General features: G+C 47.3%; 1 protein-coding gene across 1 annotated transcript in view; it reads left to right on the forward strand.

Annotated features, from left to right (window-relative positions):
• The window catches only part of CCDC60 (coiled-coil domain containing 60), a 126,127-nt gene that overhangs the window by 89,749 nt on the left and 12,567 nt on the right, over positions 1-23,811 (forward strand). The window contains exons 4-7 of the mRNA XM_054594162.1: positions 148-255; positions 5,638-5,745; positions 13,289-13,379; positions 17,951-18,185. Of these exons, the coding sequence (XP_054450137.1) occupies positions 148-255; positions 5,638-5,745; positions 13,289-13,379; positions 17,951-18,185 (542 nt within the window). The remainder of the gene's footprint in view (positions 1-147; positions 256-5,637; positions 5,746-13,288; positions 13,380-17,950; positions 18,186-23,811) is intronic.

Here is a 23,811-nt window from a genome sequence, read left to right on the forward strand (position 1 = left end):
GGCTGTACCTAGAACCTTCATCTTTCAAGGGATAATTATTGCCTGGCATATACAGTTGGTGCCCAATATTTGCCAAATAACCCCTGATGAGAGGTGTTTAAAACTGCTGCTCACTGTTCTGTCTCTCTCCTTCTGCCCTCCCTTCAGCACATACAATGATGAGAAGATTAAGAAGATGGGGGCTGGCGTCATACTTCGTCCGTTCACCCCCAAGCACAGCTGCATCATTTCGCCCTTGCTACCTGAGGCTCACGTGTAAGTACAGTCCCGCCCCTGGCTCTGCTGCCTTGCTAGCTTCTCAAGCGAAGCCACAGTGAAAAGACTCAACCAGCTAACGCATCTTCGGGAGCTGTTGAGTTTTTCCTTTGTCCTCTTGAAAGGGACATGGAGCCTGGAGCTGACAATACTATTTGGCACATAAAAATAACAGAAAGCAGACACGGTGGTTTACAGCTAAGTGGCAAATCAGCTGGGACCGAGTCATTCCATTCCTTACCAAGCCAGACACACTAAATGTCAAATAGTTTGCAAAGCCTGATAAAATCTGTCTACAGCCCTCATGGAGGGTGTGTGACAACGTCTCGGCCATGGCTCAGGGGACAGGATTTCCCCAAGACTCATGAAGCTCCTTCCCAGAGAAGCCCTGTCTTCTGCGACCCGAGGCATGAACTTATCATTGCACCGTGTACCGGGCTAATCAACGCTCCAGAGAACACTCCAGCTTTCTAAAACCTTGACATCTCGTTCCCCTTGAGTCTATGCCAAAGAATTTCAAGGCCAACCTTTTCTTTATCTCTAGTTAGCACTTTTCAATGGAAAGATTTCAGGCACAGAGATAAGCGCTTTTGACTTTAGGGCAGGGTTTCTTAGCCTTGGCACAACTGATATATCAGGACAAGTAATTCTTTGTTGTGAAGGATGGTCCTGGGTACAGTAGGGTATTTGGCAGCATCCAGGGCCTCTACCCACAAGATGCCAATAGCACCACCCCCACGTCAGACACTGACAAATGTCCCCTGGGGGCAAAATCATACCCACCCCACAATCCTCATGCTGAGAACTACTTTTAAGGCAATAAACATGGCGCAATGAATCCTAGACTTCTCTGTCCACTGTCCACTCATTTGTCAAAAATTATGAGGCCTCTACGGTATGCACAGTAATAATGGCACACTGAGTGCTCTGTAGCTTTATCTCAGGCAGTCCTCTCGTGTAAGGGTATTGTTATCCCTGCTCTGCAGATGAGAAAGCAGAAGCTCAGAGAGGGTTAGAGGGTAGTGGCCTGCCCAAGGTCACTTAGTTTGTTGCTGTGCTGAGGTTTTAAGGCAAGTCTGGCTGACTTCAGGGCCTGAGCTCTCACCAGCACACACTACACAAAACGTATATCCCAAGGCCTTTGCGGGGCTCATGATATGTGTACTTGAAGAGTAAAATGATGCAAAAGTGAAATCAGAGGACAAGATGGCAGAGAAAAGAAGATCATTAATAAGGACACTTAGTTCCTGGCTGGAAGATTACAACATCATCACCCCAGTAACCCCCACCACCCCCACCACCCACACCACCCCCATCACCCCCACCACCCTCACCACCACCCCCATCACCCCCACCACCCCCACCACCCCCACCACCACCACCACCCCCATCACCCCCACCACCCCCATCACCCCCACCACCACCACCACCACCCCCATCACCCCCACCACCACCACCACCACCCCCATCACCCCCACCACCCTCACCACCACCCCCACCACCCCCACCACCCTCACCACCACCCCCATCACCCCCACCACCCCCACCACCCCCACCACCACCCCCACCACCCCCACCACCCCCATCACCCCCACCACCCCCACCACCCCCACCACCACCCCCATCACCCCCACCACCCCCATCACCCCCACCACCCTCACCACCACCCCCATCACCCCCACCACCCTCACCACCACCCCCATCACCCCCACCACCCCCACCACCCCCACCACCACCCCCATCACCCCCACCACCCCCATCACCCCCACCACCCTCACCACCACCCCCATCACCCCCACCACCCCCACCACCCCCACCACCACCCCCATCACCCCCACCACCCCCATCACCCCCACCACCCCCACCACCCCCATCCCCACCACCCTCACCACCACCCCCATCACCACCACCACCACCATGTATTTGGACACATGCCCATCCCTCCCTAATATTCCAGCTTTTGACGCCTCGCTCTCCACTTTCCTCCTACCTCCCTCTGATGAATATTATGATTGACAGACTTATGTGTTCAAGAACATTCCAACTGGCGGCCAAAGCTTGATGTTCTTAAAACATCAATTGGCCTTGCAATTTCTACTAGTATCTCTTGGAAGAACTTGCACATCTACCTGTCTCTGAAACCAAATGGTGTAGATCATTGGTTCTTCTGCTTTCACCTGCATCCCAGTCACCTGGGGATGTGGGGTAAGGGTTAGGGGGGGTGGAGGTGGAAAGCTCAGGAAAATGTATATTCGTGTGCCCTACCCTTGATTCATTTAATCTGAGCAAACTGAGACTCAAATCAATTGTGGAAGTAACTGGAGAGTTTCTTGCTCACCTTCCTTCAATACCAGATGGAGAAACTGAAGCCCAGAGAGGGCACAGAACCTGCCAAAATCCTTCCAACAGGAATCCTGATCTAGATCCTAGGTCAGGTCTTTGTATCAGGTTTGCTGGAGAGGCTACTACTATTATTATTAATCTGTTATGCCCCAGACCAGGGATCAGCAACCTTTTTCTTAAAGGGACAGACAGTAAATATTTTAGCCTTTGCAGATCAGATGGTCGGTCTCCCTTGCAACTACTTAACTTTGCCATGGAAGCATGGAAGCTACGATGAATGGAGGTGGTCATGTTCTAAAAATGTTTTATTTGCCAACACAGGCAGGAGACCCACTGCCACTAATTTGCCAACTCCTGCCCTGGATCTAAGGCTGCACATTTTTCTCCTTGGCTGTTAAAAGGCTCTGCTGCATTTGGTGACTGTATCCGTAATCTACTGCTGTGTTACAGACCCCTCAAAATGGGGTGGCTTAAAACAGCAACCACTTGTTACTGCTCTCAGGTTAGCTGGGTGGGTCTGCTGGTCCAGGCCGGCTGGCCTGATCCTGGCTAGGCTTGTGTATGTGTGTGCATGCAGCTGACAGGTGAGCTGGAGGTTGGCCCATCAAGCATGGGCCCATTCACAGGGTGTTGGTGATGAGTTGTTGGCTAGGGTGACAGGAGAGACTGAGCCACTCGTCTCTCACGATCCCAGCTTGGGCTAGTCACACGGTGGACATGAAGGTTCCCAGAACAAGAGGTTAAGCATCTAGTCTCTTGAAACTTAGGCTCTGGAATGGACACAGTGACACTCCCACCACCTTCCAATGGCCAAAGCAAGACATCACTCCAGTCCAGACACAAGGAATAGGGAAAAAGACTCCATCACTTGAAGGGGGAGATGCAAAGTCACACTGCAAAGCATGTGGATGCAGGGCAAGGTGAAGTATCGGGGCATTTTGTAACCAGTCTACCAAACAACAGGGTGTGCCCGGTCAATTCTCAAATTCTCAGTCATCACGTCAGCCATTGCGGACTGAGATGGTCAGTCCCTTCAATCCTGATGCAACTGATTCCCAAACCAGCTGATAATTCTGAATTGACTTTGTGGGGGTCATTTCACTCATGTCAAGGGAGACCTGACATTTATCTTTAAAGGGGGGAGAGGGAGTGGTTTCTAAGAATGAGAAACCTCCCCTCCTGTCCTCTCTGAAATGACTGGCCTCTTCCTCGCAGCCTGCCTGCAGGTTTGCCCTTAGCAGGCAGCCTGGGGTGCCTGGAAGGCCTTTGTATGCATTTTCTGATTTCCCTTAGTAAATAGAAAGAAAACACTGTTTTCTTTTTGGAGACGTTTATGCTCACCCACCGTATTCCAGTTGGCATGGCGGTTTCAAAAGAGTGGGCTACTCAAGGATGCCGACCACTGGGCGCTCGCCCAGAGCTCTGCACACAGGGGTTTTGGAAGCAGACTGAGTCCACCCTGGTCAGCATTCTTATCTGTTATACCCTGGATCGAAGAGGGAGGAATAGTGCCAGGTTTGCGCTCGTTCTTGTTACCTGCAGAAGTAAATCTGATGCTCACACACCCACATCCCCCTGTGACCAAGCAGACCCCACATGAGCTGTAAATCCCCCTGTACTCACCCTTCCTCCCCCGTACCCACCTCACAGAACCCAAGGCTCAGGGCTGCAGGGGCTCTAAGTTGTAAACAGAGGCGGGGGGATCTCCAAGGGCCTTTCACAACTTCCTGGGGATATTGTGAGGGTGATGTGCAGTGTCGGGCACAGGGCCAGGCACACGACACAGCTAGCTGCTGCTCTTGGTGAAATGCTGGCCATGGCCCAGCACCCAGAGCTGCCAACAGGTGGTTACCTGTAGGGGCCAAGGTGGTGTTAAGGGGGAAGAGACAAAAATAAGAAAGGCTGTGGGGCTTGCAGGTCCTTTAAATAAAAAGTAAGGGAATAGTAGGTGTGCACTAAATACAGTGGTACCTTGGTACTCATCATTAATTTGTTCCAGAACTCATGATGAATACCGAAACCAGGTGAGTACCAAGCAAGCGACGAGTAACGAAGCATTTCTCTTAGGGGATAGTGTTGTGATTCATACACGTTCTGGCAAGTGTGATGAGTACCGAGCAAGCGCCGAGCGCTGAAACATTTTTTTCTTGCCAAAATGTGATGAGTACAGGGTTTGACGGGTTCTGAAGTCAACGAGTACCAAAGTATGCCTGTCATTTGTGGAAGGAAGGAACGGGGGAACAAGAGGGCCCCAGAGGAGAAAAAAGCACGGCTGACTCTGGTTTTCCTCCTGAGACCTGGTGGGTACGGCCACCCCAGTACCTGGGGACAGGGCTATGCATGCACGGGGGCAGCTCCCCCTCAATCTCAGTGAAATAAACTCTTCTCCAAGAGGTTTGAAGGACAGCTCTGGTCAGCTCCATACTTGAGCTCCAGGGTTTGGGCTTCAGCTTCTGAGGTGGTGCCTTCCTAGAAGCAGGGAGGGTGGATTCCTCCCTGCCCCTCTGAGCATCAGGCCCAGGGGCCCTGGGGAGTATTGATCAAGACTGGACGCAGTTTCAGAGAAGAGCAATTATACAGGTTAATAATGGAGGCATTGTGCCCATTAGTGTAAGAGGAGAAATCCTATGGGGGAGTGAGGGGTTGGTGAGGACTCCACCTCATTTCCAGGAAAAAGTGCAGCAGGTTAACCCTCTCCTGACCTCACAGTCTGGTGACCACTGCATTGGCTTTGTCAGTACCTCGACCAATCAGAGCTCAGGCCCAGGAAAGCACAGTATCTGGGGTTAAACGAACTCGTGTTCAAATCCTCACTATTCCTCCAGGTCAACTCACTTACCTCTCTGAGCCTCAAGCCCCTCACCTGTAAAACGGGTACCCTTGCAAAGGTTTAATGCGCTGATGCATGGGAAATGTGCACACCTGAGGCAGGGCAGCATCGCTAACTGGGAGCCGGTACAGCTTCTGTCTCTGTTGCCATAATTGTGAAGGACGTCACTCCAACAGGACCCACTGTGCTCCCTCTCTCTGTCTTTTCAGGGAACCTCTCTTCCGCCAGCTCTGTGCCCTCCACTGGCTTCTGGAGGCCCTGACTATCGACCACACCCACCACACCATGAAGCCCTTGATCACCTGCTGGAATCCAAAGTATGTCTCAGCCCTTCCACTTGCTCTAACCAGCAGTAAACTGGGCAGTGGAGGAGGAAATGCCTATTTGTTCTTCTCCTGCCTTTGCAGTTTTTGGTCGGTGGGTTAAAGCTTTAAGAGTTCGCCTGTGTGCTCTGGGAGATCCAAAAGGGGGAGGAGTGGCAAGCTGCAGCCCCAGGGCATACGGTTGTGGGAGCCAACTGTGTGCATCTCCTCCCAGCACCTCTTACTTACTCCACGTTTGGTGCTGTCACATTGGGAGCTTAAAATCAATGAGCCCAGCGGGAGTGTTTACACCACAGAAATTGGCCAGCTACACCAGCACACGACTGGATGCAGAGCCAGACTGCTCTCCGCTTCTCCTCTTAGATCACGTCTCCCCAACAATATATTTTATTTGCTCTTCCTTCTTTTCCTCCTCTTTCCTCCCTTTTACTCTTTCCTTTCTTTGTTCTTATTTTTCCCCTTTCTCTAAAGGTCTTTTGGATATATTTATATTTACATTCAATATCGTGTGTGTGTGTGTGTGTGTGTGTGTGTGTGTGTGTACATATGGCTGTTCCTCCACTTGGACCCCAGGGAATAGTCAGTGTCTTGGTCCCTGCAGCAGCTGGGTGTGCCAAGGCACAAGCTCCAGAACGTTGTTGTCTAGGCCAAGAAAAGCGTCAGGTGTGTCCCCACCAGGGGGAGGGCTCCTGCAAAAGCCCCAAGGTGAAGCTGCAGGAACTGTACTGCACACACGGGCAGAACAAAACACAGGCAGGCGGGAAGACACCGGTTCTCTAAGAAGTCAGTGGCCTGCAAGAATGGAGCAAACTAGGTCAGAAACCCCGATCTGAGGAATTGGATTTGCTGTGTGAAGATTCCAGGCTGAGTTAAATAAAATAGTTTCCCCAGGAGTGGGAACTCCCTACTTCCACCCTGACTTTTGTGTTTCTCATAGCCCTGCCTTAAAGGCTGATTCAGTCTTCGATCTCCTCCAACATCTGGAATCTCAATTAACCCCTTCCCATACACAACCAGTCTCCCAAATCCTCACCCCACCCCACACCCTAATGTCTCTTGCACCAGAGTCCAGATAAACTAACCTCAGATGCAACCAGAAATACTATTGATGAACAAGTGACTCCAATTGATTTCATGTTCTTGGTTGGGATAAATTTAAAACTGTCGTTTCCTTTGATGCAGTGTGTTTACAACCTTTATTTAAAAAACAAACAAACAAAAAAAAAAACCCCAGCAGAAATCCTTTTTAAAAAAGAAATGGAAACCCCAATAATGTAAAATAAATTTTTCAAAATGCAGCTTCTCCATGGAACAGGAGGCTATTGGGTCTGGGAGACCTGGGACCCCTCCCACTCCCACGAGGGCACCTAATTGTTTCAAAAATATTGCATCTTTGTGACTCAGAGAATTTGTCTGAAAACCACAGCCTCAAAACAATTCCCACAATGTTTCTTTAAAAAACAAAACTACTCAAGTAATACATGAATATAATTTATTCTTACTAAAAATTTTTCCCAAAATTCAGAACTATATAAAATATAAAAGCCTTTATTCCCACCGACCCCCCACCCCCAATTCATTCTCCTTCCTAGAGGAAATTCCTTCTGAAAGTCTGAGGTGAGTTCTTCTAATGTCTTCCCCTTATAATATATAGATATGCAAATTTTTATAGAAATGGGATCATATTACACACTGTTCTCTCTGTGACTTCCCCCTGATGGTATATACAAAGTTTTCACATTTTTTAAACAGTTTCCACATTCTTTTCAGAGAATACTTGTAGTGCATGGTAGGGAAGGACCAAAATTTAGATAACCATCTCTATTGATGGCTCTCACATTCTTGCATTTCAAAGAACACTGCACAGAGTGTCCTTGTGCATACATTTTAAGCCCAGTTGGGAATAATTCTGTTGGCTAGATTCTGAGAAATCAAATTTCCAGGTCAGAGCAACTTCTAATTTTTTTCACAGTTGATTGCTTAGATTCTAAGAAAAAGGGCCCTCAGCCAATGGACCCCTAATAGCATTTCATCTCCCCAAACAAGCTAGCAGCAGCAACATTTTGCTTCTGATATTTGAGCACCCATTCTCCCAAAGTGAGGCAAGAACCTAATGTAGAATTTGGATTGAGAAGACAGAAAGGAGCATCTTCATTTCCTTTGACTGGTTTTAGAAAAGTGCCCAGGCTGTGACCAAAAAATCGTTACCTGCAGTAAGAAAGACAATGGTCATATTGAGAGCAATGCAGGTTCTACTATGAATTCTCAGGGCAGAACCCGACCCAGAACCCCAGCCAGACCTGACAGGAACATGCAACCCAGGAAAGATTCCCAAAGGAAGTCACAGTACTTGTTGGGGTTTGTTTTTTCTAGTGAACCACTTGCTCCCAATGGTGATTTTAGTTTGGGGTCAGTTGTATGTAGGTAAATGTTTAATCACCAGTTCTCCAAGCAGGAGAAGCCATGGTTTATAGGTACACCAATATCCATGGTGGGAACGGTCATTCTGTGGCTGACTCCAGGCTTAGTTAGCAACATGATGTCATTGAATTGGGAGGAGAGGCACAAGTTCAGCTCTTGTGAGCCAGTATAGGCCAACTCCAGAACATCACTGTTTGAGATTGAGTTTTTAAAAATTTATGAATCTGGGGATGGGAAAGGTAGTAGGACTGGGGGTTAAGTTCTCTGAAAGTGCCAGAAAGTATATTTTTAGTTAGTAAGAAAGGAGAAGGGTATCTATCTTCTCTTTAACACTTAACCCCTATTTGAGACATTTCATCCTTATGCCATAATGAGAATTTCCCCAACTCTTCAACTGCACTTTTTAAAGGCCAGAGTGATGAGAGTGATTAAGATCAAGGGCTTTGGCCTCCTATGGACCTGGATGAGTCCAGACCCTGCCATTTAATGTGACCTTTGGCAACTCACTTAACATCTCTGGGCGTCTCTGTTTCTTCACCTATTGAATGGGTTCCTGCCCTAGCAGAGTCATTGTAAGGATTAAGAGAGATAAAGTACTTCCAGCCCAGTGTCTGAGAACACAAGGAGTGCTCGCTGTGTGATAGCTACTCAAGATTAAAATCCCTGTTGTAAAGAGCAGTTAGCTCTATGATTATCAACAGTGTTGAGACTTAAGGCTAGTAAAGAAATAAACTTCTGAGCTGAATTTTACCAACAGACTAAGAGATCCATGTTCACTGGGCAAAGAAACAAACATACAAAGAGACAGGAGAAAAAGCTACACAAGGTCAACCAAAATCTGGTTATAAAAATAAACATTCCAGAAAATGATCCCAAGAGGGAAATACCAAACTTTCAATTCTCCTGATAGTGCTTTTCCAAGTTCCCGCCATCAAGCAGCCAGCTCCCCATTAAACGTTGGCAACACAAACCCAGATGTTGACACCCATTGTGCCTTTTCCCAAAGGAAACATCCACCCCCAAGGACCTACAGGTTCCAGAGGCTTCATTTCCATCAGACATAATGATGGCTATACGCCCCACCCCAACCCCTTATGGACTGTATAGCAAGGAAGTAGAATGGTTCAGTACCTCAACACGGGCTTTTACAGGCAGCAGAATTTTATTAACTGGCAGATAGTATGTCACAGGCAGAAGAGGATCTTTGTGAGTTGCAGGAAGATCTCATATTTGGATGGATTGGTGGCTGGTTGGGTGAATGGACAGACAGCAAATTTTCGGATGTCTTTATGAGTTGCATCTGGGTTTTTTGCTTTATTTGCCAAAAAAAAAAAAAAAAAGGAAAGAAAAAGTAGGGAGGGAAGAAGGAAGAGGAGGAACAGGAGAGAAAGATGACCTTCCCAATTTCATCACATGGTGATTCAAACACATTATCATTTCCCAGTATTCTGATTAGTTCTACTGCCCACATTCACGTTCATTGACAAGGTGACCAGGTCCACAGCAGAGCAGAAACCGGCGTTCAATAACAGACGTGCTCATTACACAGAGTGAGCGATACAAGCCTCTGAATAGGTAAAGGAAGGCTCGCTTTATCTACAGAGACCCACAAGCCTTTCTCCGTCTTAGTCATGGACATGTGAATGCCTCCTAAACCAGACATCAGGTTTTCCACTCTGAGAAGCAGAAGTTTTATCCCAAATGCAGGCTCAGAAAGAAAGTGAAGTGTTTGAGAAAAATTACTCTGATTGCCACTGTAAATAGACATCTTCAAGTGACTGCTAGGAACAAAATGTGCTTAAAAGAGACGGGACAGATGGGACAGCGCTTAAGGCCCTCATCCTTGGACTTCCGGCATTAGCATCTCCCAGAAAGCTTCAGCAGGCAGCAACTGTGGTCCAAAAATCATAGGCACTTCTCCCCCATGGATCTTCCTAGGTGTTTCCTTCCCACCCTCAGCCCCTCCTCCAAGCCACACTAAGATCTCTGTGGAAAAAGGCATGTTGCTGTTAATAGTTTGTCTTCAGTTCTCTGTACAAGGAACCTTACCAAGTTCTTAACAAACCTTATTTCATTGCATCTTCACAACATAGCTAATATTGCGCCCCTCCCTCCATTTTACAGATGAGAAAACTGAGGCTCAGAGAGTCCCGATAACTTACACAAACACATCTAGGAAGCAGTGGGGTCAGGCAGTGACTCAAACAGCCAGCCTGCCCGATTCTTAAACCACCAGGTGTACCTCTTTCCTGGTTCTGATGTTCAGAGACACTTGCCTGAGGTCACAGACAGTAAATTAGGGACATCAATTAGGTAAACTGGGTTATGCTGACGTAATGAACAACCCTCAAATCTCGGTGGCTTCACAGAACACAAGTTTATTTCCTGCTCACCCTACAAATCATCAACACGGGGCTCTCTGCTCATTAGAGCCACTCAAGGACCCAGGCTGCTCGGAGCTTCACCTCAGTGCAAGCTTTCACCGTCCATGCAGCAGAAAAGGGATCCTGCCTCGAGGACTGGCACCCTAAGTGCCACAGGCCACCTTCACTCATGCATTTTTGAGCAAAGCAAGTCATGGTGCTACACCTGATTCCAAGAGACCAGGGACTATCTGGTGAATGCACTAATGACCTTCCCACCAAGCTATTGGCAGGGGCACCAACTTGTTTCACCCTCCTCCGAAGGGCGTGTAGTCAGCCCACAGTGGACGACGCTCAGGTTGTTTATTTCTTTTCCTACCCCTATTGATCTTCCCTTTTGCTTTATTTGCTACTGAAAATGAAACAGAGAGATTGATTCTGTCTAACCAGGCCCATTCTTTACCAACGGCTCTGCAGAGCACCGACACGAGGCTTTTAAAGATCTCCGGGAAGCTTGCTGCCTTTCCAGCTCATTTAGCCTGCTGCCTGAAGTTGCAACAGACATTGGGTCATCTTGGAAGTCGGTGTCAACAGAAAGCCTCCATCTTCCCCACTGGACCTGAATATTTAAGATGTAGAAAGCTTGGCTTGGACCAGCTTTAATTTTAAAAGGAGAAGGGGGTTGCTTTTGAACTTCAAGAAGAAGGCTAGAGGTACAGCAGGGGCTGCACTGGCAAAGGGAAAAAGCAAAAAGCCCTGTGGTCTTGAGAGAAATGGTCCAAAATGGAAACACTAAAGCTTCCAGTTGGTGAGCCTTAAATCAGACTTCAAAAGGGCTGCTAGTTTAAATATTGTTTATAGGACTGAAGTATTGCTGCTCCTTCCTCTGGCTGGATTTTAAATATTCCCTAATTTGATTACTCAGGGGAGAGGCAGGCAGAACCAACGTTAAATGAGCTTCACTGTTAATTATTCAGAGGGCTTTTTATTGTGTAATCAAACATAAAGTCTGAACAAAAAGCTTGGAGGCACATTCTCACCCCGCCCTCCTCAGGCCGACTTCCACCTGGGTGTCTGGGTGTGTTTTTTGCGTCGTAGCTGTGAGCTGGTAGGTGCTCAGCAAGGCTCTGCCAGCGGAGCTCACACACCCCCTCCCCATTTGGTCTGGCAAAGTCCTTTGATCTTGCTACTCAGACCCCTGTGCCGGGAGAAGCCAGTCTTAAGTGAAGCTGATCTTGATCGTTTCTTGCTTCCTCTATCTGAGCATCTGCCCCCGACCCCCGCTGGCACTCTGCAGCCCCTGATAACTCCAGACCCCTGTCAGTGCCTCCCCCCATCCAACTGGCCTGGCCATCTCATTCCCTCAAGTCCCCCATCTACGCTAGGTGACAGCCTGCAGATTGATCAGAAGGCTCTCAGCCATCTACAGTCCTTTCGGCAGAGGAAAGGGGAAGAAAGAAAGAGGTGGGTGAGTGGGTGGAAGGATGGATAGAGGCTAGGAAGGAAAGAGATCAATCAAGGGATAGACAGGTAGGTGCGGCTGAGAAAGCACACACTGAGTCTTCCTGCCTCCCTGCTGATCAGAGAGCCGCCACAAGCCCAAATCCAAAAGGCTCTGAAAATCCTCCAACTCGGTTTCTCCAACTCATTTGGCAGCAAAATCTGAGATGAATCCAATTGAGTTGAGGGTAAAACTTGACTTGAAGCAATTTATAGTCTTTACTTATCCCCCCTCGTGTGAATATTCACGTATATCACTGCAGAAATACTAACGTGTTTGATTACAGCACGCTGCCTTAGACCCTTCGAGCGCAAGGGTAGCGGCATGCGACGTATGCAACATAGTTCCTTTCTAAGATGCCAAAATTCCAGTTACTCATCAGGACCCATGGATTTCAGATACGGGACTGCGGGCATGTCACCAACAGAACCTACTGGGCCTTCAGTCTCGTACGGAGAAAATTCCCAGCCCGTGAGGGGAGGATCCAGGAATTGTGGGTGGGGACCCTTTAAGAAACAGAATACAAAGCTACAACAGGAAGTTAGGTGCAGAGCCCTGGAGGGCCCCATGCAGGCCAGGGTCATCTGAGTCACTGTGAATATGCACCATGGTAAGAGTGACATGAGCCCCGCTCCTTGAGTTTGTTTTCTCATCTGTAAAAAGGGATGGTGATGACTAAATCACAGAGTTTTCTTGCGATGATTTACTGAGAAGGCACAGAAGCGCCTTCCATATGACATCGAATAGAACTTTCGCACAGTAAGCTTCAAATGAGTGATCTTCATTGTGCAACCCACCCACAAACTCCCCTCAACCCCCACCCCACCCCCAGTAATTCTCTCCCTGTGTGATGTGGACAGGTCCCTGAGGGTGGGACCCTTAGTCATTAGTGCAGGCAGAGATTCAGAAACAAACAGGCTTTTCAATTCACCCCCAGGAGCAAGCACAGACCTGCCCTGGAGTCTGAGAAGGACCCGGCTTCAAGTGCAAATAGATGTAGAACACACACAAATACATTCTATCTCCTCAGCCCCACCCAGTAAGCAGTGGTCTCTCCTAACCTCGATTTTCACTCACAAGTCCCAGCTGTGGAGAACTGTCCCTCCCCACTTCTTCACGAGTATAGGATGGGGAAAAAAGTTATAATAGAGACTGGCCACTATCCATCATCTATTTATTGCATTTCTTAAAAGACCTTGTAATAAACTGAGACTCTGGAAACAGAACACTCATTAAGCCATTTCTCACTCAGGGACCCAGGTGGCAGCAAGAGCACGATAAAAAAAATCAATAAGGACAAGTTCATGGGCCAGAGGTGGGAGCACTTCATCACCGCGCCAAAGGTATCACAACACGGCCGCCTGGGCACTGGCGCCAACCCGTGTGGGAGGCGTGGTTGCCAGTCGTTTCTCGCAAGGGACTTCTCTTTTATCTAGTTGGTTCCCTGGGTGAAGGAAAGCCAGAGCCACATGTCCTTGGATCGTTGGTTATCTGGGAATTGCAGGAGACATGGCATCTGGCTGGAGGCCGCTTCAGAGAGGAGGGGACGGGTCGCTGAGGTGCTGCCTAATAGGATGTCACCAGAAGGAAATGGACGCACCTCACTCTATATTTTTGATTAATAACAGTCATTTCTCTCTCTCTCTCTCTCCGCCTCTTCTCTCTTTCCCTCCCTCTCTGTCTCCAACTCAGCCAGAAAATAATAGTGAGTTATTCGACACACGGCGCTTTCTACAAACTAGAACACGTGTTTATTAAGAAAATATCAAGAGGCCTATTCTTTTCATCCAGAACTATTCTTAACCCCCAAATCTCCCAAATTCACCTACTCAACAAAGCACCACAATCATAATAACGGCAGGTGATACTTTGATACGTAAAGGCAGTTGAGAAACACACAGGTAGGGTATTTGCTGAAGCTTTCCGCATACCCACAAAATGGGTATGATGCTCGTCCCTGTTCACCTCACAGCATTAGCAAATGCTGAAGCTTTCCCCATACCCACAAAATGGGTACGATGCTCATCCCTGTTCACCTCACAGGATTAGCAAAGGGCCCCAGGAAACAATATGCAAGCTCACCTTGAAAATGTTAAAGTGCTGAGCATTATTGTGGTGATATAATTTTTAGAAGCTACTTTCTAACATAATTGCAATGGACTGGTTTCTGAGCTAAGCAGGCTAGTCCGTCCTCTTAATAATCCCATGAGGCACTATTCTTACCCGCAGATGGGAGAGGAGAGGAGGAAACTAGGGCTCAGAGAGGTTAAGTGACTTGCACGAGGTCACACAGAGGGTCACGGCAGAGCCAGGAGTTAATCCTGGTCTGTTTATCAAACACTGTTTACGAAACACTGAGTCTTCAAATGCATGTTCTCATGGCACCGTGATTATAATTGCCCCTCATGAAGAGTTTCAGCATTTTTTCGCTTCTTCATCAGGCTGCTCACAGCTCTGAGAAGAACGAACCCTGGTTTTTATCACAGAAAGTTGCTATGGAGATACCGTGTGCATCCGTCTCCAGAGATGAACAGGAAAAAAGCAGCAGGAGCCACAAACCTCTAAAAAAAAGTGTCCTTCAGGAATATACACAGCAAAAATGGGAGGAGGGGCGCGTGAATCACCATACTTGAACTCTCACAAAATTGAATTCCCCAGGGCAAGTCCGTGGGTCAAACTCTGGGCTGCCACGTGGTCCACTCAGAGGGTGGAGGAGCATGAAACTGGGAGGCAAGAGACCTAGCTCAGCCACTGTGATTCAGTTCACTGTGTGGCACTGGACAAGTCCTTTCCTCTCTCCTGGCCCGAGTTTCTCCACGCGACGATGAATGAGCCCTGTGAAAGACAGGCTCTAACCAACTCACACAGCCAGGGGTAGGCTTCTCTATGTGTTGAGCTTGATGGTGGTGCTTAGGCACTGCTCACAGGAGCCTGGCAAACTGAATAAATTTTAAAAATCAGGCTGAGTAGGCTCTAGGGTGTAGTGAGATCTGCGGCAAATAGGAATACTACAAAGCTAAAGGGAAGAACCTCTGCTCAGCCTTAGCTCATTTTGCCAGGTGAGAATGGGAGCCCAGGACTTACCATTTTCTTCTTGTTTTTTAATCCTCACCTGAGGGCATTTTTTTTCATTGCTTTTAGAGAGAGAGGAAGGGAGAGAGAGAAACATCACTGTGAGAGAAACATCAATTGGTTGCCTCCTGTGTGCGCCCAGACCAGAGATCATATGTGCCTGGACCTAGGATCGAACCCACAACCCAGGCATATGCCCTGATCGGGAATTGGGCCTGTAACCCTTTGGCTACAGGATGATGCTCCAACCAACTGAGCCATGCCAGCCACGGTTTATCATTTTAAAGAAAGAGGGCAATGGCCTCAGTTTTTATATAAAAATCTCAATTTGTAAAATCCTGGGCAGCTAAACATGTTTTCCCATGGCCACCAGGTTGGGACCCCTACTTCTCAGAAAGTATAAGGAAACACTGCGGGCCCTACTGAGGTGGAACACAGTAGCTGGTTAATGCCCCTCTCAAATAAAATACAGGAAAAAATAGAGAAGCAGCACTGGGGATTTAAGTCAATTCAGAGAGTCGGTTCACTCAAGGGCAAGGGTGACACTGAAACTGCCTGTCACATGTTCTCCCCCACATTTTACTTTTCTGCCACTCTCAATTAATCAGAAGTGTCAGCCTTTCACTTTGGATTTCCTGGCTGAGGTTGTTAATTGAATTTTAATTAATGGCAACTTCAGAAGCACAAAATGAAGTCCTAGCCCAAGGAAGATGCACACTGAATTCTGGATATGAAAAGTTCTTCTCAGGTCATCCCAGTCCCTCCGTCTGTCTTCTATAGATGAGGAAACTGAGGCAAGGCTGAGTGACTTGCCCACGTGTCCCCTGAGGTCCCCTGGCTCTGAGTCCACAGCTCATTGCAGCCCCCAGACCGCCCACATGACACAATCTGTCTAGACATCAAAAATGACGTTGATCTAAAGCGCCTGGTTTCTAGAGTTGGGAATTCACATTGTGCCAGATGAGTCAGGAAGAGGCAACTTCTACATGCACTGTCCTTGAGCTTGGATGTCATCGCTCCCCAGGGTGACAGGGAGCAGACAGGTGTTCCGTCAGCCTAGTGAGCTCTTGACCAATATCAGGACAAAATGGGCACTGCATCAAGCTCCTAATTTATCCAGGGAGAGAACATACCAACTTTTGGCATTTGCTTTTTTTTTTTTTAAATCACAGCCACTTTGAAATCCGCAAGCCTTTGGAGATCTGGTTAAACCCAGTTCAAACTCCAATTCCCCCATCTATCGCATTTTGAAGCATTCCATCACTGTGTGGAATTTCACTAACAATTGTGCAGGGAGGGGAGAGAGCCCAGAAGTGATCACACCTTAAACCCCACTGCCTTCCCCACCCTCTTCCTCCACCTTACACTTCCCCTGTGCAACTGAGAAATCCCTCCCCTCTTCTCATGCAGGGAAGTTCCACCTACACTCAGGGCCCCACAAGGTGGCCAATCAAAAAATTACTTCTGATTCCATACAGTGGACTCCCCCAAGTGAATCCTGCTGGATACAATTCTCTCTGCCGTGTTAGATATTTATTCAATATTGGTGTGGCTACAACTTCTCCCTATCTTCTTCCCTAGGGTATCAAACACTATGCATTTCATGAAAAGAAGACCTCAGTCTGCCCTGCCAGAGCTTTCCTTTTAAATGTTCTCAAAATTGTTTCTATTAATCGAGGGTTAATTGTAGCCCACGCCCACGCTCAGCTCTTCCTCTGGAGAGCTGAGGGCCCACTCTCGCCCCCTGCAAAGCCAGTACTCTGAAGGTCCTAAAGAACTGCCAGCAGGGGAATGAGGGCATTTTTAATGCCACCTAAAAAGGCTGTTAAAGTATTTTTATGCAAAGCATAATAAATTAGCTTTGGCATTAGCCTGACCTGGGTTTGAATCCCAGCTGTGCCCCTTCTTGCTGTGTAATCCTGGGCACGTCAGGAGGCCTCTCTAAGACTCAGATCGTGGGTCAAATGAGGACATGACTTCACACGGTGCATTCTGAAGTGACACCAAGAGGGCGTGCATATACACAAACACAATTGCACACAAATGCACACATATAAATGTGCACATCAACACAGATGTGCACGCACACATGTAACCAGCCCTCTCTGACTCCTTTCTTTCCAAAAATTCACATTCCCCTCACAGGACTTTCCCTGCCCACCTAGAGCTTCTAGGACTTGTCATCTAGATCTTCCTGCCCATCACAACCAGCGATCTTCCCCCCAAGGGTGACACCACATCAGACAAATCTGCTTCCTCCTACTCCACCTCATAAGTGTCAGACTTAGAATTCTCTCCATCTTGCGTACTTTGGGAAAACCAAACTAATATAAATCTTCATTCCTGAGGCTCAGGCATCAACTTGGTGAGCAAGAAGTTGATACATGCAATTTGGGGTCGAAGCCAACATGTAGAAATTAGACCCATCCTCTTCCACAGGTTAAAATCAGTTCTGATGATGATTAGGAAAGAAAAGTCAAAAACCGCTCCAGGCCATGGCAACATCAGTGGAATACACGTCAGCTTCCTGTGGTGACTGCTCAGGCAACCACGGAACTCAGTGAATAGAATACATCTCATCACATTTACTTCAAATAATACATATTTTTAAATTTTCTCAACTTGCGACAGAAGGTCACTCCAGACCAATAAAATATCTCATAGTGTTTGGAAAGAGCCAAACAGAATTCACCAACAGAACCAGGTTTTCACTTCTTTTTTGCCCTTCCTTCTTTCTTCCCTCCCTTCTTTCCACCCTCCCTCCTCTTTCTCTCCTTCCTCATTCCTTCTGTCCTTCCTTCCTTCCTTTCAAAAATCCCTCTTTCTTCTCTCTTTCCTTCAGACCAAGAAATTCAAAATTCCTGTACTCCGTGCCACAAACCGCAAACCCAGCCGGCGAGGTTCCACACTCAGTCTGTCCCGGGCTAGTGGGGGGTCATCTCCCCAGAGCAGCATGATCTCCATGAACCCTGGCTCAGATGAGCTCCCTAGCATGACCATCCAGGCAACAGGCAGCAAGGACATCGAGGACAATGAATCGTCTTCAACCAAACCAGATGAAGAACCTCTTCATATTAGTAAGTCCTGCCTGAGATTACACCAATCCACACTGACACTTTGCCCTGAAGCCAGGTATCCAGAATGCCCCCTGCTCCACTTCTGCCCCCACTCAATTAAAGGAGACACGGGGTTCCCTATCCCTGTTCTATCTCCTTGGTCCTCTTGCTCTACTCCGGTGGAGATCAGAAATATATCCTGTAACCTCAGTTACCCTGAGCTGTTCCTCCTTGGGAGACAGCCAATGGCCATCAATTTCTCTGTTTAAAATGTTAGTAATATATTTCATTTAGCCTAACTTATATAAAATATTATCATTTCAACCTGTAACCGGGACATAAGAATTATTGAGATATTTTATATTTTGTCATAACAGGTTTTCAAATTCATTGTCTATTGTAACAGATTTTGAGGTATAATTCATAGACCATAAAAGCCATTCATTTGCGTGTACAATTCAATGATTTTTAGTAAATTTACAGAGCTGGGTAACCATAACCTAATTTTAGAACATTTCAGTCCCCCGTAAAGAACACCTCATACACATTGGCAGTCCCTCTCCTTTCCCACCCCCAGGCCCCAGTAACCACAAATCTTTCTTTCTCTAAGGACTTGCCTTTTCTGAACATTTTAAACATGGAATTTGAGATCCCCATTCTGGAACATATTTTTTCAGTGGTTCATAATTTTGGAGACACAGCTTCTGTAGAAAAATCTGTCGAAAGCAACAGGTCCTTTCTCCAGAAAAGAAATGAAAACATACATAAATACATAGTTTTGCATATTCCTTCGGGGGAGCCTGTGGACCCCCACCAGAGAGAATTGTGAGTGGACTCCATAAGTCATGTGGAAAGTTCATTCTCAGAACTTTCTGGCTTGAGCTTCAAGGAGACAGGAAAGTGAAGAGAAGGACTTATAGAGAATGATGAAGAAGGAAGAAAGAGAAAAGGCTGAGCTGACAAGGATTGGGTGTAGTGTAGGTTCAAAGAGGTTGGACAACAGCTCAAGGTAGACCAGAAAGCCCGATTGTGGCCCTCAAAGCCAGAAATGGAAGAAAGCACTAAATTCTAGTAAGTGGTGAGTACTCAGAGTAATGACTGCCAGTGAGAAAAATTCCCAATACCCCCTTGTTTACAGGGGAGGAAAAAAGGCCCAAGCCCTGAAAAGCTGTTTACTGAACAGGAGTATTATCCAAGATGGAGAGGAACTAAGATAAGCCATCAGCAGATGTGTGACTCTCCAGGATGTCTTGAAACTTCTTCCATCCTACATGGATCTGTTGACCAGCTACTGAGTGCCTGGCACTGAGAGTTGCAGTATCTGCCCTCCCAGAGCTTACATTTTAGAAGGAAAAAGCAGACAATAAATATGAAAACCATAAATAGATAATTACCAGTAATACATGATCAAAAATAATAATAAAACAAGATGTTGGGCTAGAGAGAGGCTATTGGTGGGGCTCGGGCTACTTTAGCCAGGGTGGCCAGTGAGGGCCTCTCTCAACCTTGACATCTGAGCTGCTACCTGAAGAGATGAAGCCGGGGAGGGAGGCAGGTGCAGGAGCCTGCACAGCCTTTTTGCAGGACAAGGTAAGGATTTCAGAATTATTCCAAGTGCAACAGGAGGTCTCTGGAAGGTTTTGGTACAGGAGTAACAGGATCTGATTTTCTTTTCAAAAATGTCTGTTTGGTTATTAATGTTATATTCATGCTGTGTGTCTTTTAACTCGAAAAGTCGTGCCCTTAAATAAGGACAGAGGCATGTCTCCAGCTTCCAGACTCAGCCTCGGTCCCAGAAATTGCATGTGGTTCTCCCAGTGGTGGGCGGCGGGGGAAGGAGCCTTGTGATGAGGGGAGGGGTGGCTGATGCCAACTCTCCAGGCACCTGAGACAGGGCAGACCCCTTCCCAATGGCCAGCCTCCCTCCCGCGTCTAACTAACCGCCTGCTCCAATCAGTGTCATCTCCTAAATATGAAGCCCTTACGGTATTCATTTAATCCTCACTTTTTTTTTAAATTAATTTATTTATTTTTTCAAATACATTTGTCTCTGCCTTGCCCTAATCCTCACTTTTAATCCTCATTTAATCCTCAACAACTTTTTATGCTATTTTGCAGATGAGAAAATTGGGGCATAGAGCCAGAATTTGAAACCAGTCAATCTGCCCTCGAGTCACATTAACCTCTATGCTTTACACATGTGTCTAGAAAAAGCGGGAATGAAAGGCCAGGAGAGCAGCCTGATTTTTCTTGTACCAGCCCACGCCACTCACTTTTGGCACCTGACCCATGTGGACCCCAGTCCAGATTGTCATCACTTCTGACCTAGATGAGAGCAGTATCTTCCTAATTAGTCTCCTTGCTCCTGCCTTGCCCTCATTTTCCCACAAATTCTTCTCTATGTTGAGCCAGAGGAGACTTTCTAAATTAAAAATCTGATACAGTGCTCCCTCGCTTAATGTCTTTCAGTGACTCCTCACTGCCTCTAAAATATTGCATCTGATCTTGTCCCTAATTGGCCCTGCTCTCGCTTCTTCATACCTTATACCAGGCATTTCAACGTCACCAAAATACTTTCCTCTTCTTAAATAATGTGCGTTCTTTTGCGCCCTCCTCTGTCTTCAATGCCCTTTTATCTCTGACCTTTCAGTTTGTTGGACTCTTACTCAACCTTCAAGACCCAGCTCAAATATTCACTCCACTATAAAGTCTTCTCTGACTCTCCTGGGTTCCTTCCTCTCAATTCCCGTAGTATAATGTAGTTGCTTTTACTGAGTACTTAATATTAATTTACAGCTACTGCATTGGGTAGGAATTTCCTTTGGCTGGGTACAGAGATTTGAAAAATAATGGTGTAAAAAGATACAAGTTTATCTTTCTTACAGATTAAAGAACACCAGTCTGTGGCTGGTAGAATAACTCCAAAAGAGTACCAGGGATCCTACTTCCTTCTGTCTTTCTTCTCCATGCTCAGCCATGCTCAACATCACTTCATCATCCAAAATGGCTGCTGGAACACCAGTCGTCACAGCCACATTCCAGTCTGGAAGCAGAAGGAAGTACACAAAGTACAAAAGCTCCCACTCCAAGCTGAGTTTAAGCAGCCTTTTCAGAAGTTCCATACAGCTGCACTTCCACTAAAATCTCATTGTCCAGAATTTAGTCAGAGATACACACATAGCCACAAAGTATACTGGGAAACTGGGCTAGTAAGTGATTCCCCTCCCACACACAAAAAGTACACGTACATGCAGAGACAGACAGACACACTGTTTGTTTGTTTGTTTATTTCATTATTAAGGAAGAAAGGGAAAGGAAATATGAACTCTCTACAGGTAGGGAACAATGTCTCTTTCACCTCCAGCCTGGCGCACAGCAGAGGAACAACAATGACCAGGAAATGCGTTTCCACCAGAAAGTCTTCCTATTCCTGTCTCCTCACTCTCTTCCTCTGTCTATCTGTTAACCTCCACCCCTTGTCACAGCTTTGACAAAAGTAGATTAATTTCTCAGACTTTCATTGCCTTCTAAAACCTCTTCAGATTAATTCTGAATTCATGAATCCTATTCTGAGAGACACACTATTTGACCAAGGTTTAATTTCCAGGGCTAGGTGTGTAATGAAGTCTTTGTAGATGTAAATCAGTAGACCGATCCCCTCCCCAAATCAATGGTGGGTGGGTGGGGGACTCCTGAGAAACCAATGCTTGGGTCAATCCTTCTGCAAACCTTGAAGTTCCCAGTCTTGGAACACTCAGAGGAGAAACTCACTTGAAAGGCAGTTTCAAAAGAGGGGCCCAGTCCTGGCCAGGAGGCTCAGTTGGTTGGAGCATCATATTGTGCACCAACGGGTTGGGTTGTAGGTTCGATCCTTGGTCTAAGCACATGCAAGAGGCAACCGATTGATGTCTCTCTCACATCAATTCTGTCTTCCTACCTCCCTCTCTCCTTCTCTCCCCCTTCCTCTCTGTATAACATCAAAAAATATATCCTCAGGTAAGGATTAAAAAAAGAGGGACCCTACGCTATCTAATGTTCCCTCCTCAAACCAACCCCACACAATGAAAAGGTCTTCTTTATTTCCCCCCAAAGAGAGAAAGAAATGGGTTTATTCACTTAAGACTGAGATTCCTAGACAGGCTGGAGATGGAAGATGGAGGAAGAAAATTAGAATTTTTCTTTGGAGGTAGAATTTGGTCTCTGAAAACACAGGGCGCCACCGTCTCTGAGAAATGGGTAACAGCATCCCATAGCCCTGGGAACTGAGAACTGAGCAGGTCCCTGTGATGCGGGCGTCCATCGCAGGCTGACCTTCCCCAGGGAAACTCTGTGTTGTGGCATCGACACCCTCTCCAAACAAGCCTCTTCTCCCAGGTGGCCTTGAGGAGTGAACAGGGCCTCACAGCCTCGAGGCTTTGTCCTGCTTCACACCCAGGCAACCTCAGCTACATGATGGACGGAGGTTAATGCTGGGGGGCACCGTTCCTGCCCAGAGGCATTGTTGGTAAGCAGAGAAAAAATTGTAGTGTATTAAGAGACGTGTGGAGCTTTAGACACGATTTTCTCGGAGAGCTGCCCAATGTGCCAGGTCACCGGGGTCACTTGCTGGTATCCACGCAGCCCGGGGCTGCGTGGGGGAGAAGTCAGATATTGCCACACGGTTCCCAGGAGGCGGGAGGGGAGTGGAGTAACCAGCCACAGCTCTCTTACTAACAGCCTTCTGGACATACCCACAATTCTGGGATATGCGGCCGTAGGAGAGGTAGGCATGACAAAACACAGTGAAGGTCAGATTCAGGTCAAATAGAATCGTCACCACAAATGACTAGGAAAATAAACCACTTGAGAATAAGGATGGTGGGGTGGAAATGGCCCAGCATGGATGTTTATCACAGCCTAGAGGGGGAACGCCCTTCCCCAAGCAGCTGGTGACGGCATTCAGACAAGGCTGGCCACAGAAGGTCTTGGGGGGCACTGGGCTCTACCATGGCATTGAGGCCTGACCTGGGGCTGACCACAGGCACCTGCGGAAGCGTGAAGGCATCTCCACAGGCACTGTCCTCCTTTGTCAACATCTGAAATCTAATGCATGGTCGGACGAATCCTCCCCTTGTTTTTCTCCTTAGTCATTCATTGATTTGTCCAGCAAACACCGAGCCTCCCACACCACAAACACAGAACCAGACACGTGCATGTCAGTCCCAGATCAAACCCTTAGAATGTGTACTCTCCCACCTCTGCCAACCCAGGACGGAAATATTTCTAAAAGCAATAATATTCAACATGAAATAAAAGTCAACAAATGCCATGAGGAGCAATGGGCGCCACAGCCCCGGGCGCCTGGCTAAAGGCCATGGCCAGCGTGTGGCAGGAGCCAGGCCCATCTCAGGTCCTTTCCAGGGGAGCTGGAGGTCTGGATTTTTCTGTGAAGCCCCCCAGTTTTAAAAGGTTGGCATCCTCAAATCATACCAAACCTCTCTGTGAGCGAGATTCAGCCCGCAGGGGACCAGCTCGGAACTTCAGGTCCAGGGGATCAAAGCCGATTTCCTGAATAAGCTGATTTCTTCTTAAAACGGGAAACAGTTTTCTCTGGCTAGAGTAGAATTTAAGGTTGCGGGGCGGGGGGTGGATATGAGATGAGACAGGA

Source organism: Pteronotus mesoamericanus, unplaced genomic scaffold (genome assembly GCF_021234165.1).
Source record: "Pteronotus mesoamericanus isolate MK-2021 breed Mesoamerican mustached bat unplaced genomic scaffold, CSHL_Meso_final scaffold_507, whole genome shotgun sequence".
NCBI classification, from domain to species: Eukaryota; Metazoa; Chordata; class Mammalia; order Chiroptera; family Mormoopidae; genus Pteronotus; species Pteronotus mesoamericanus.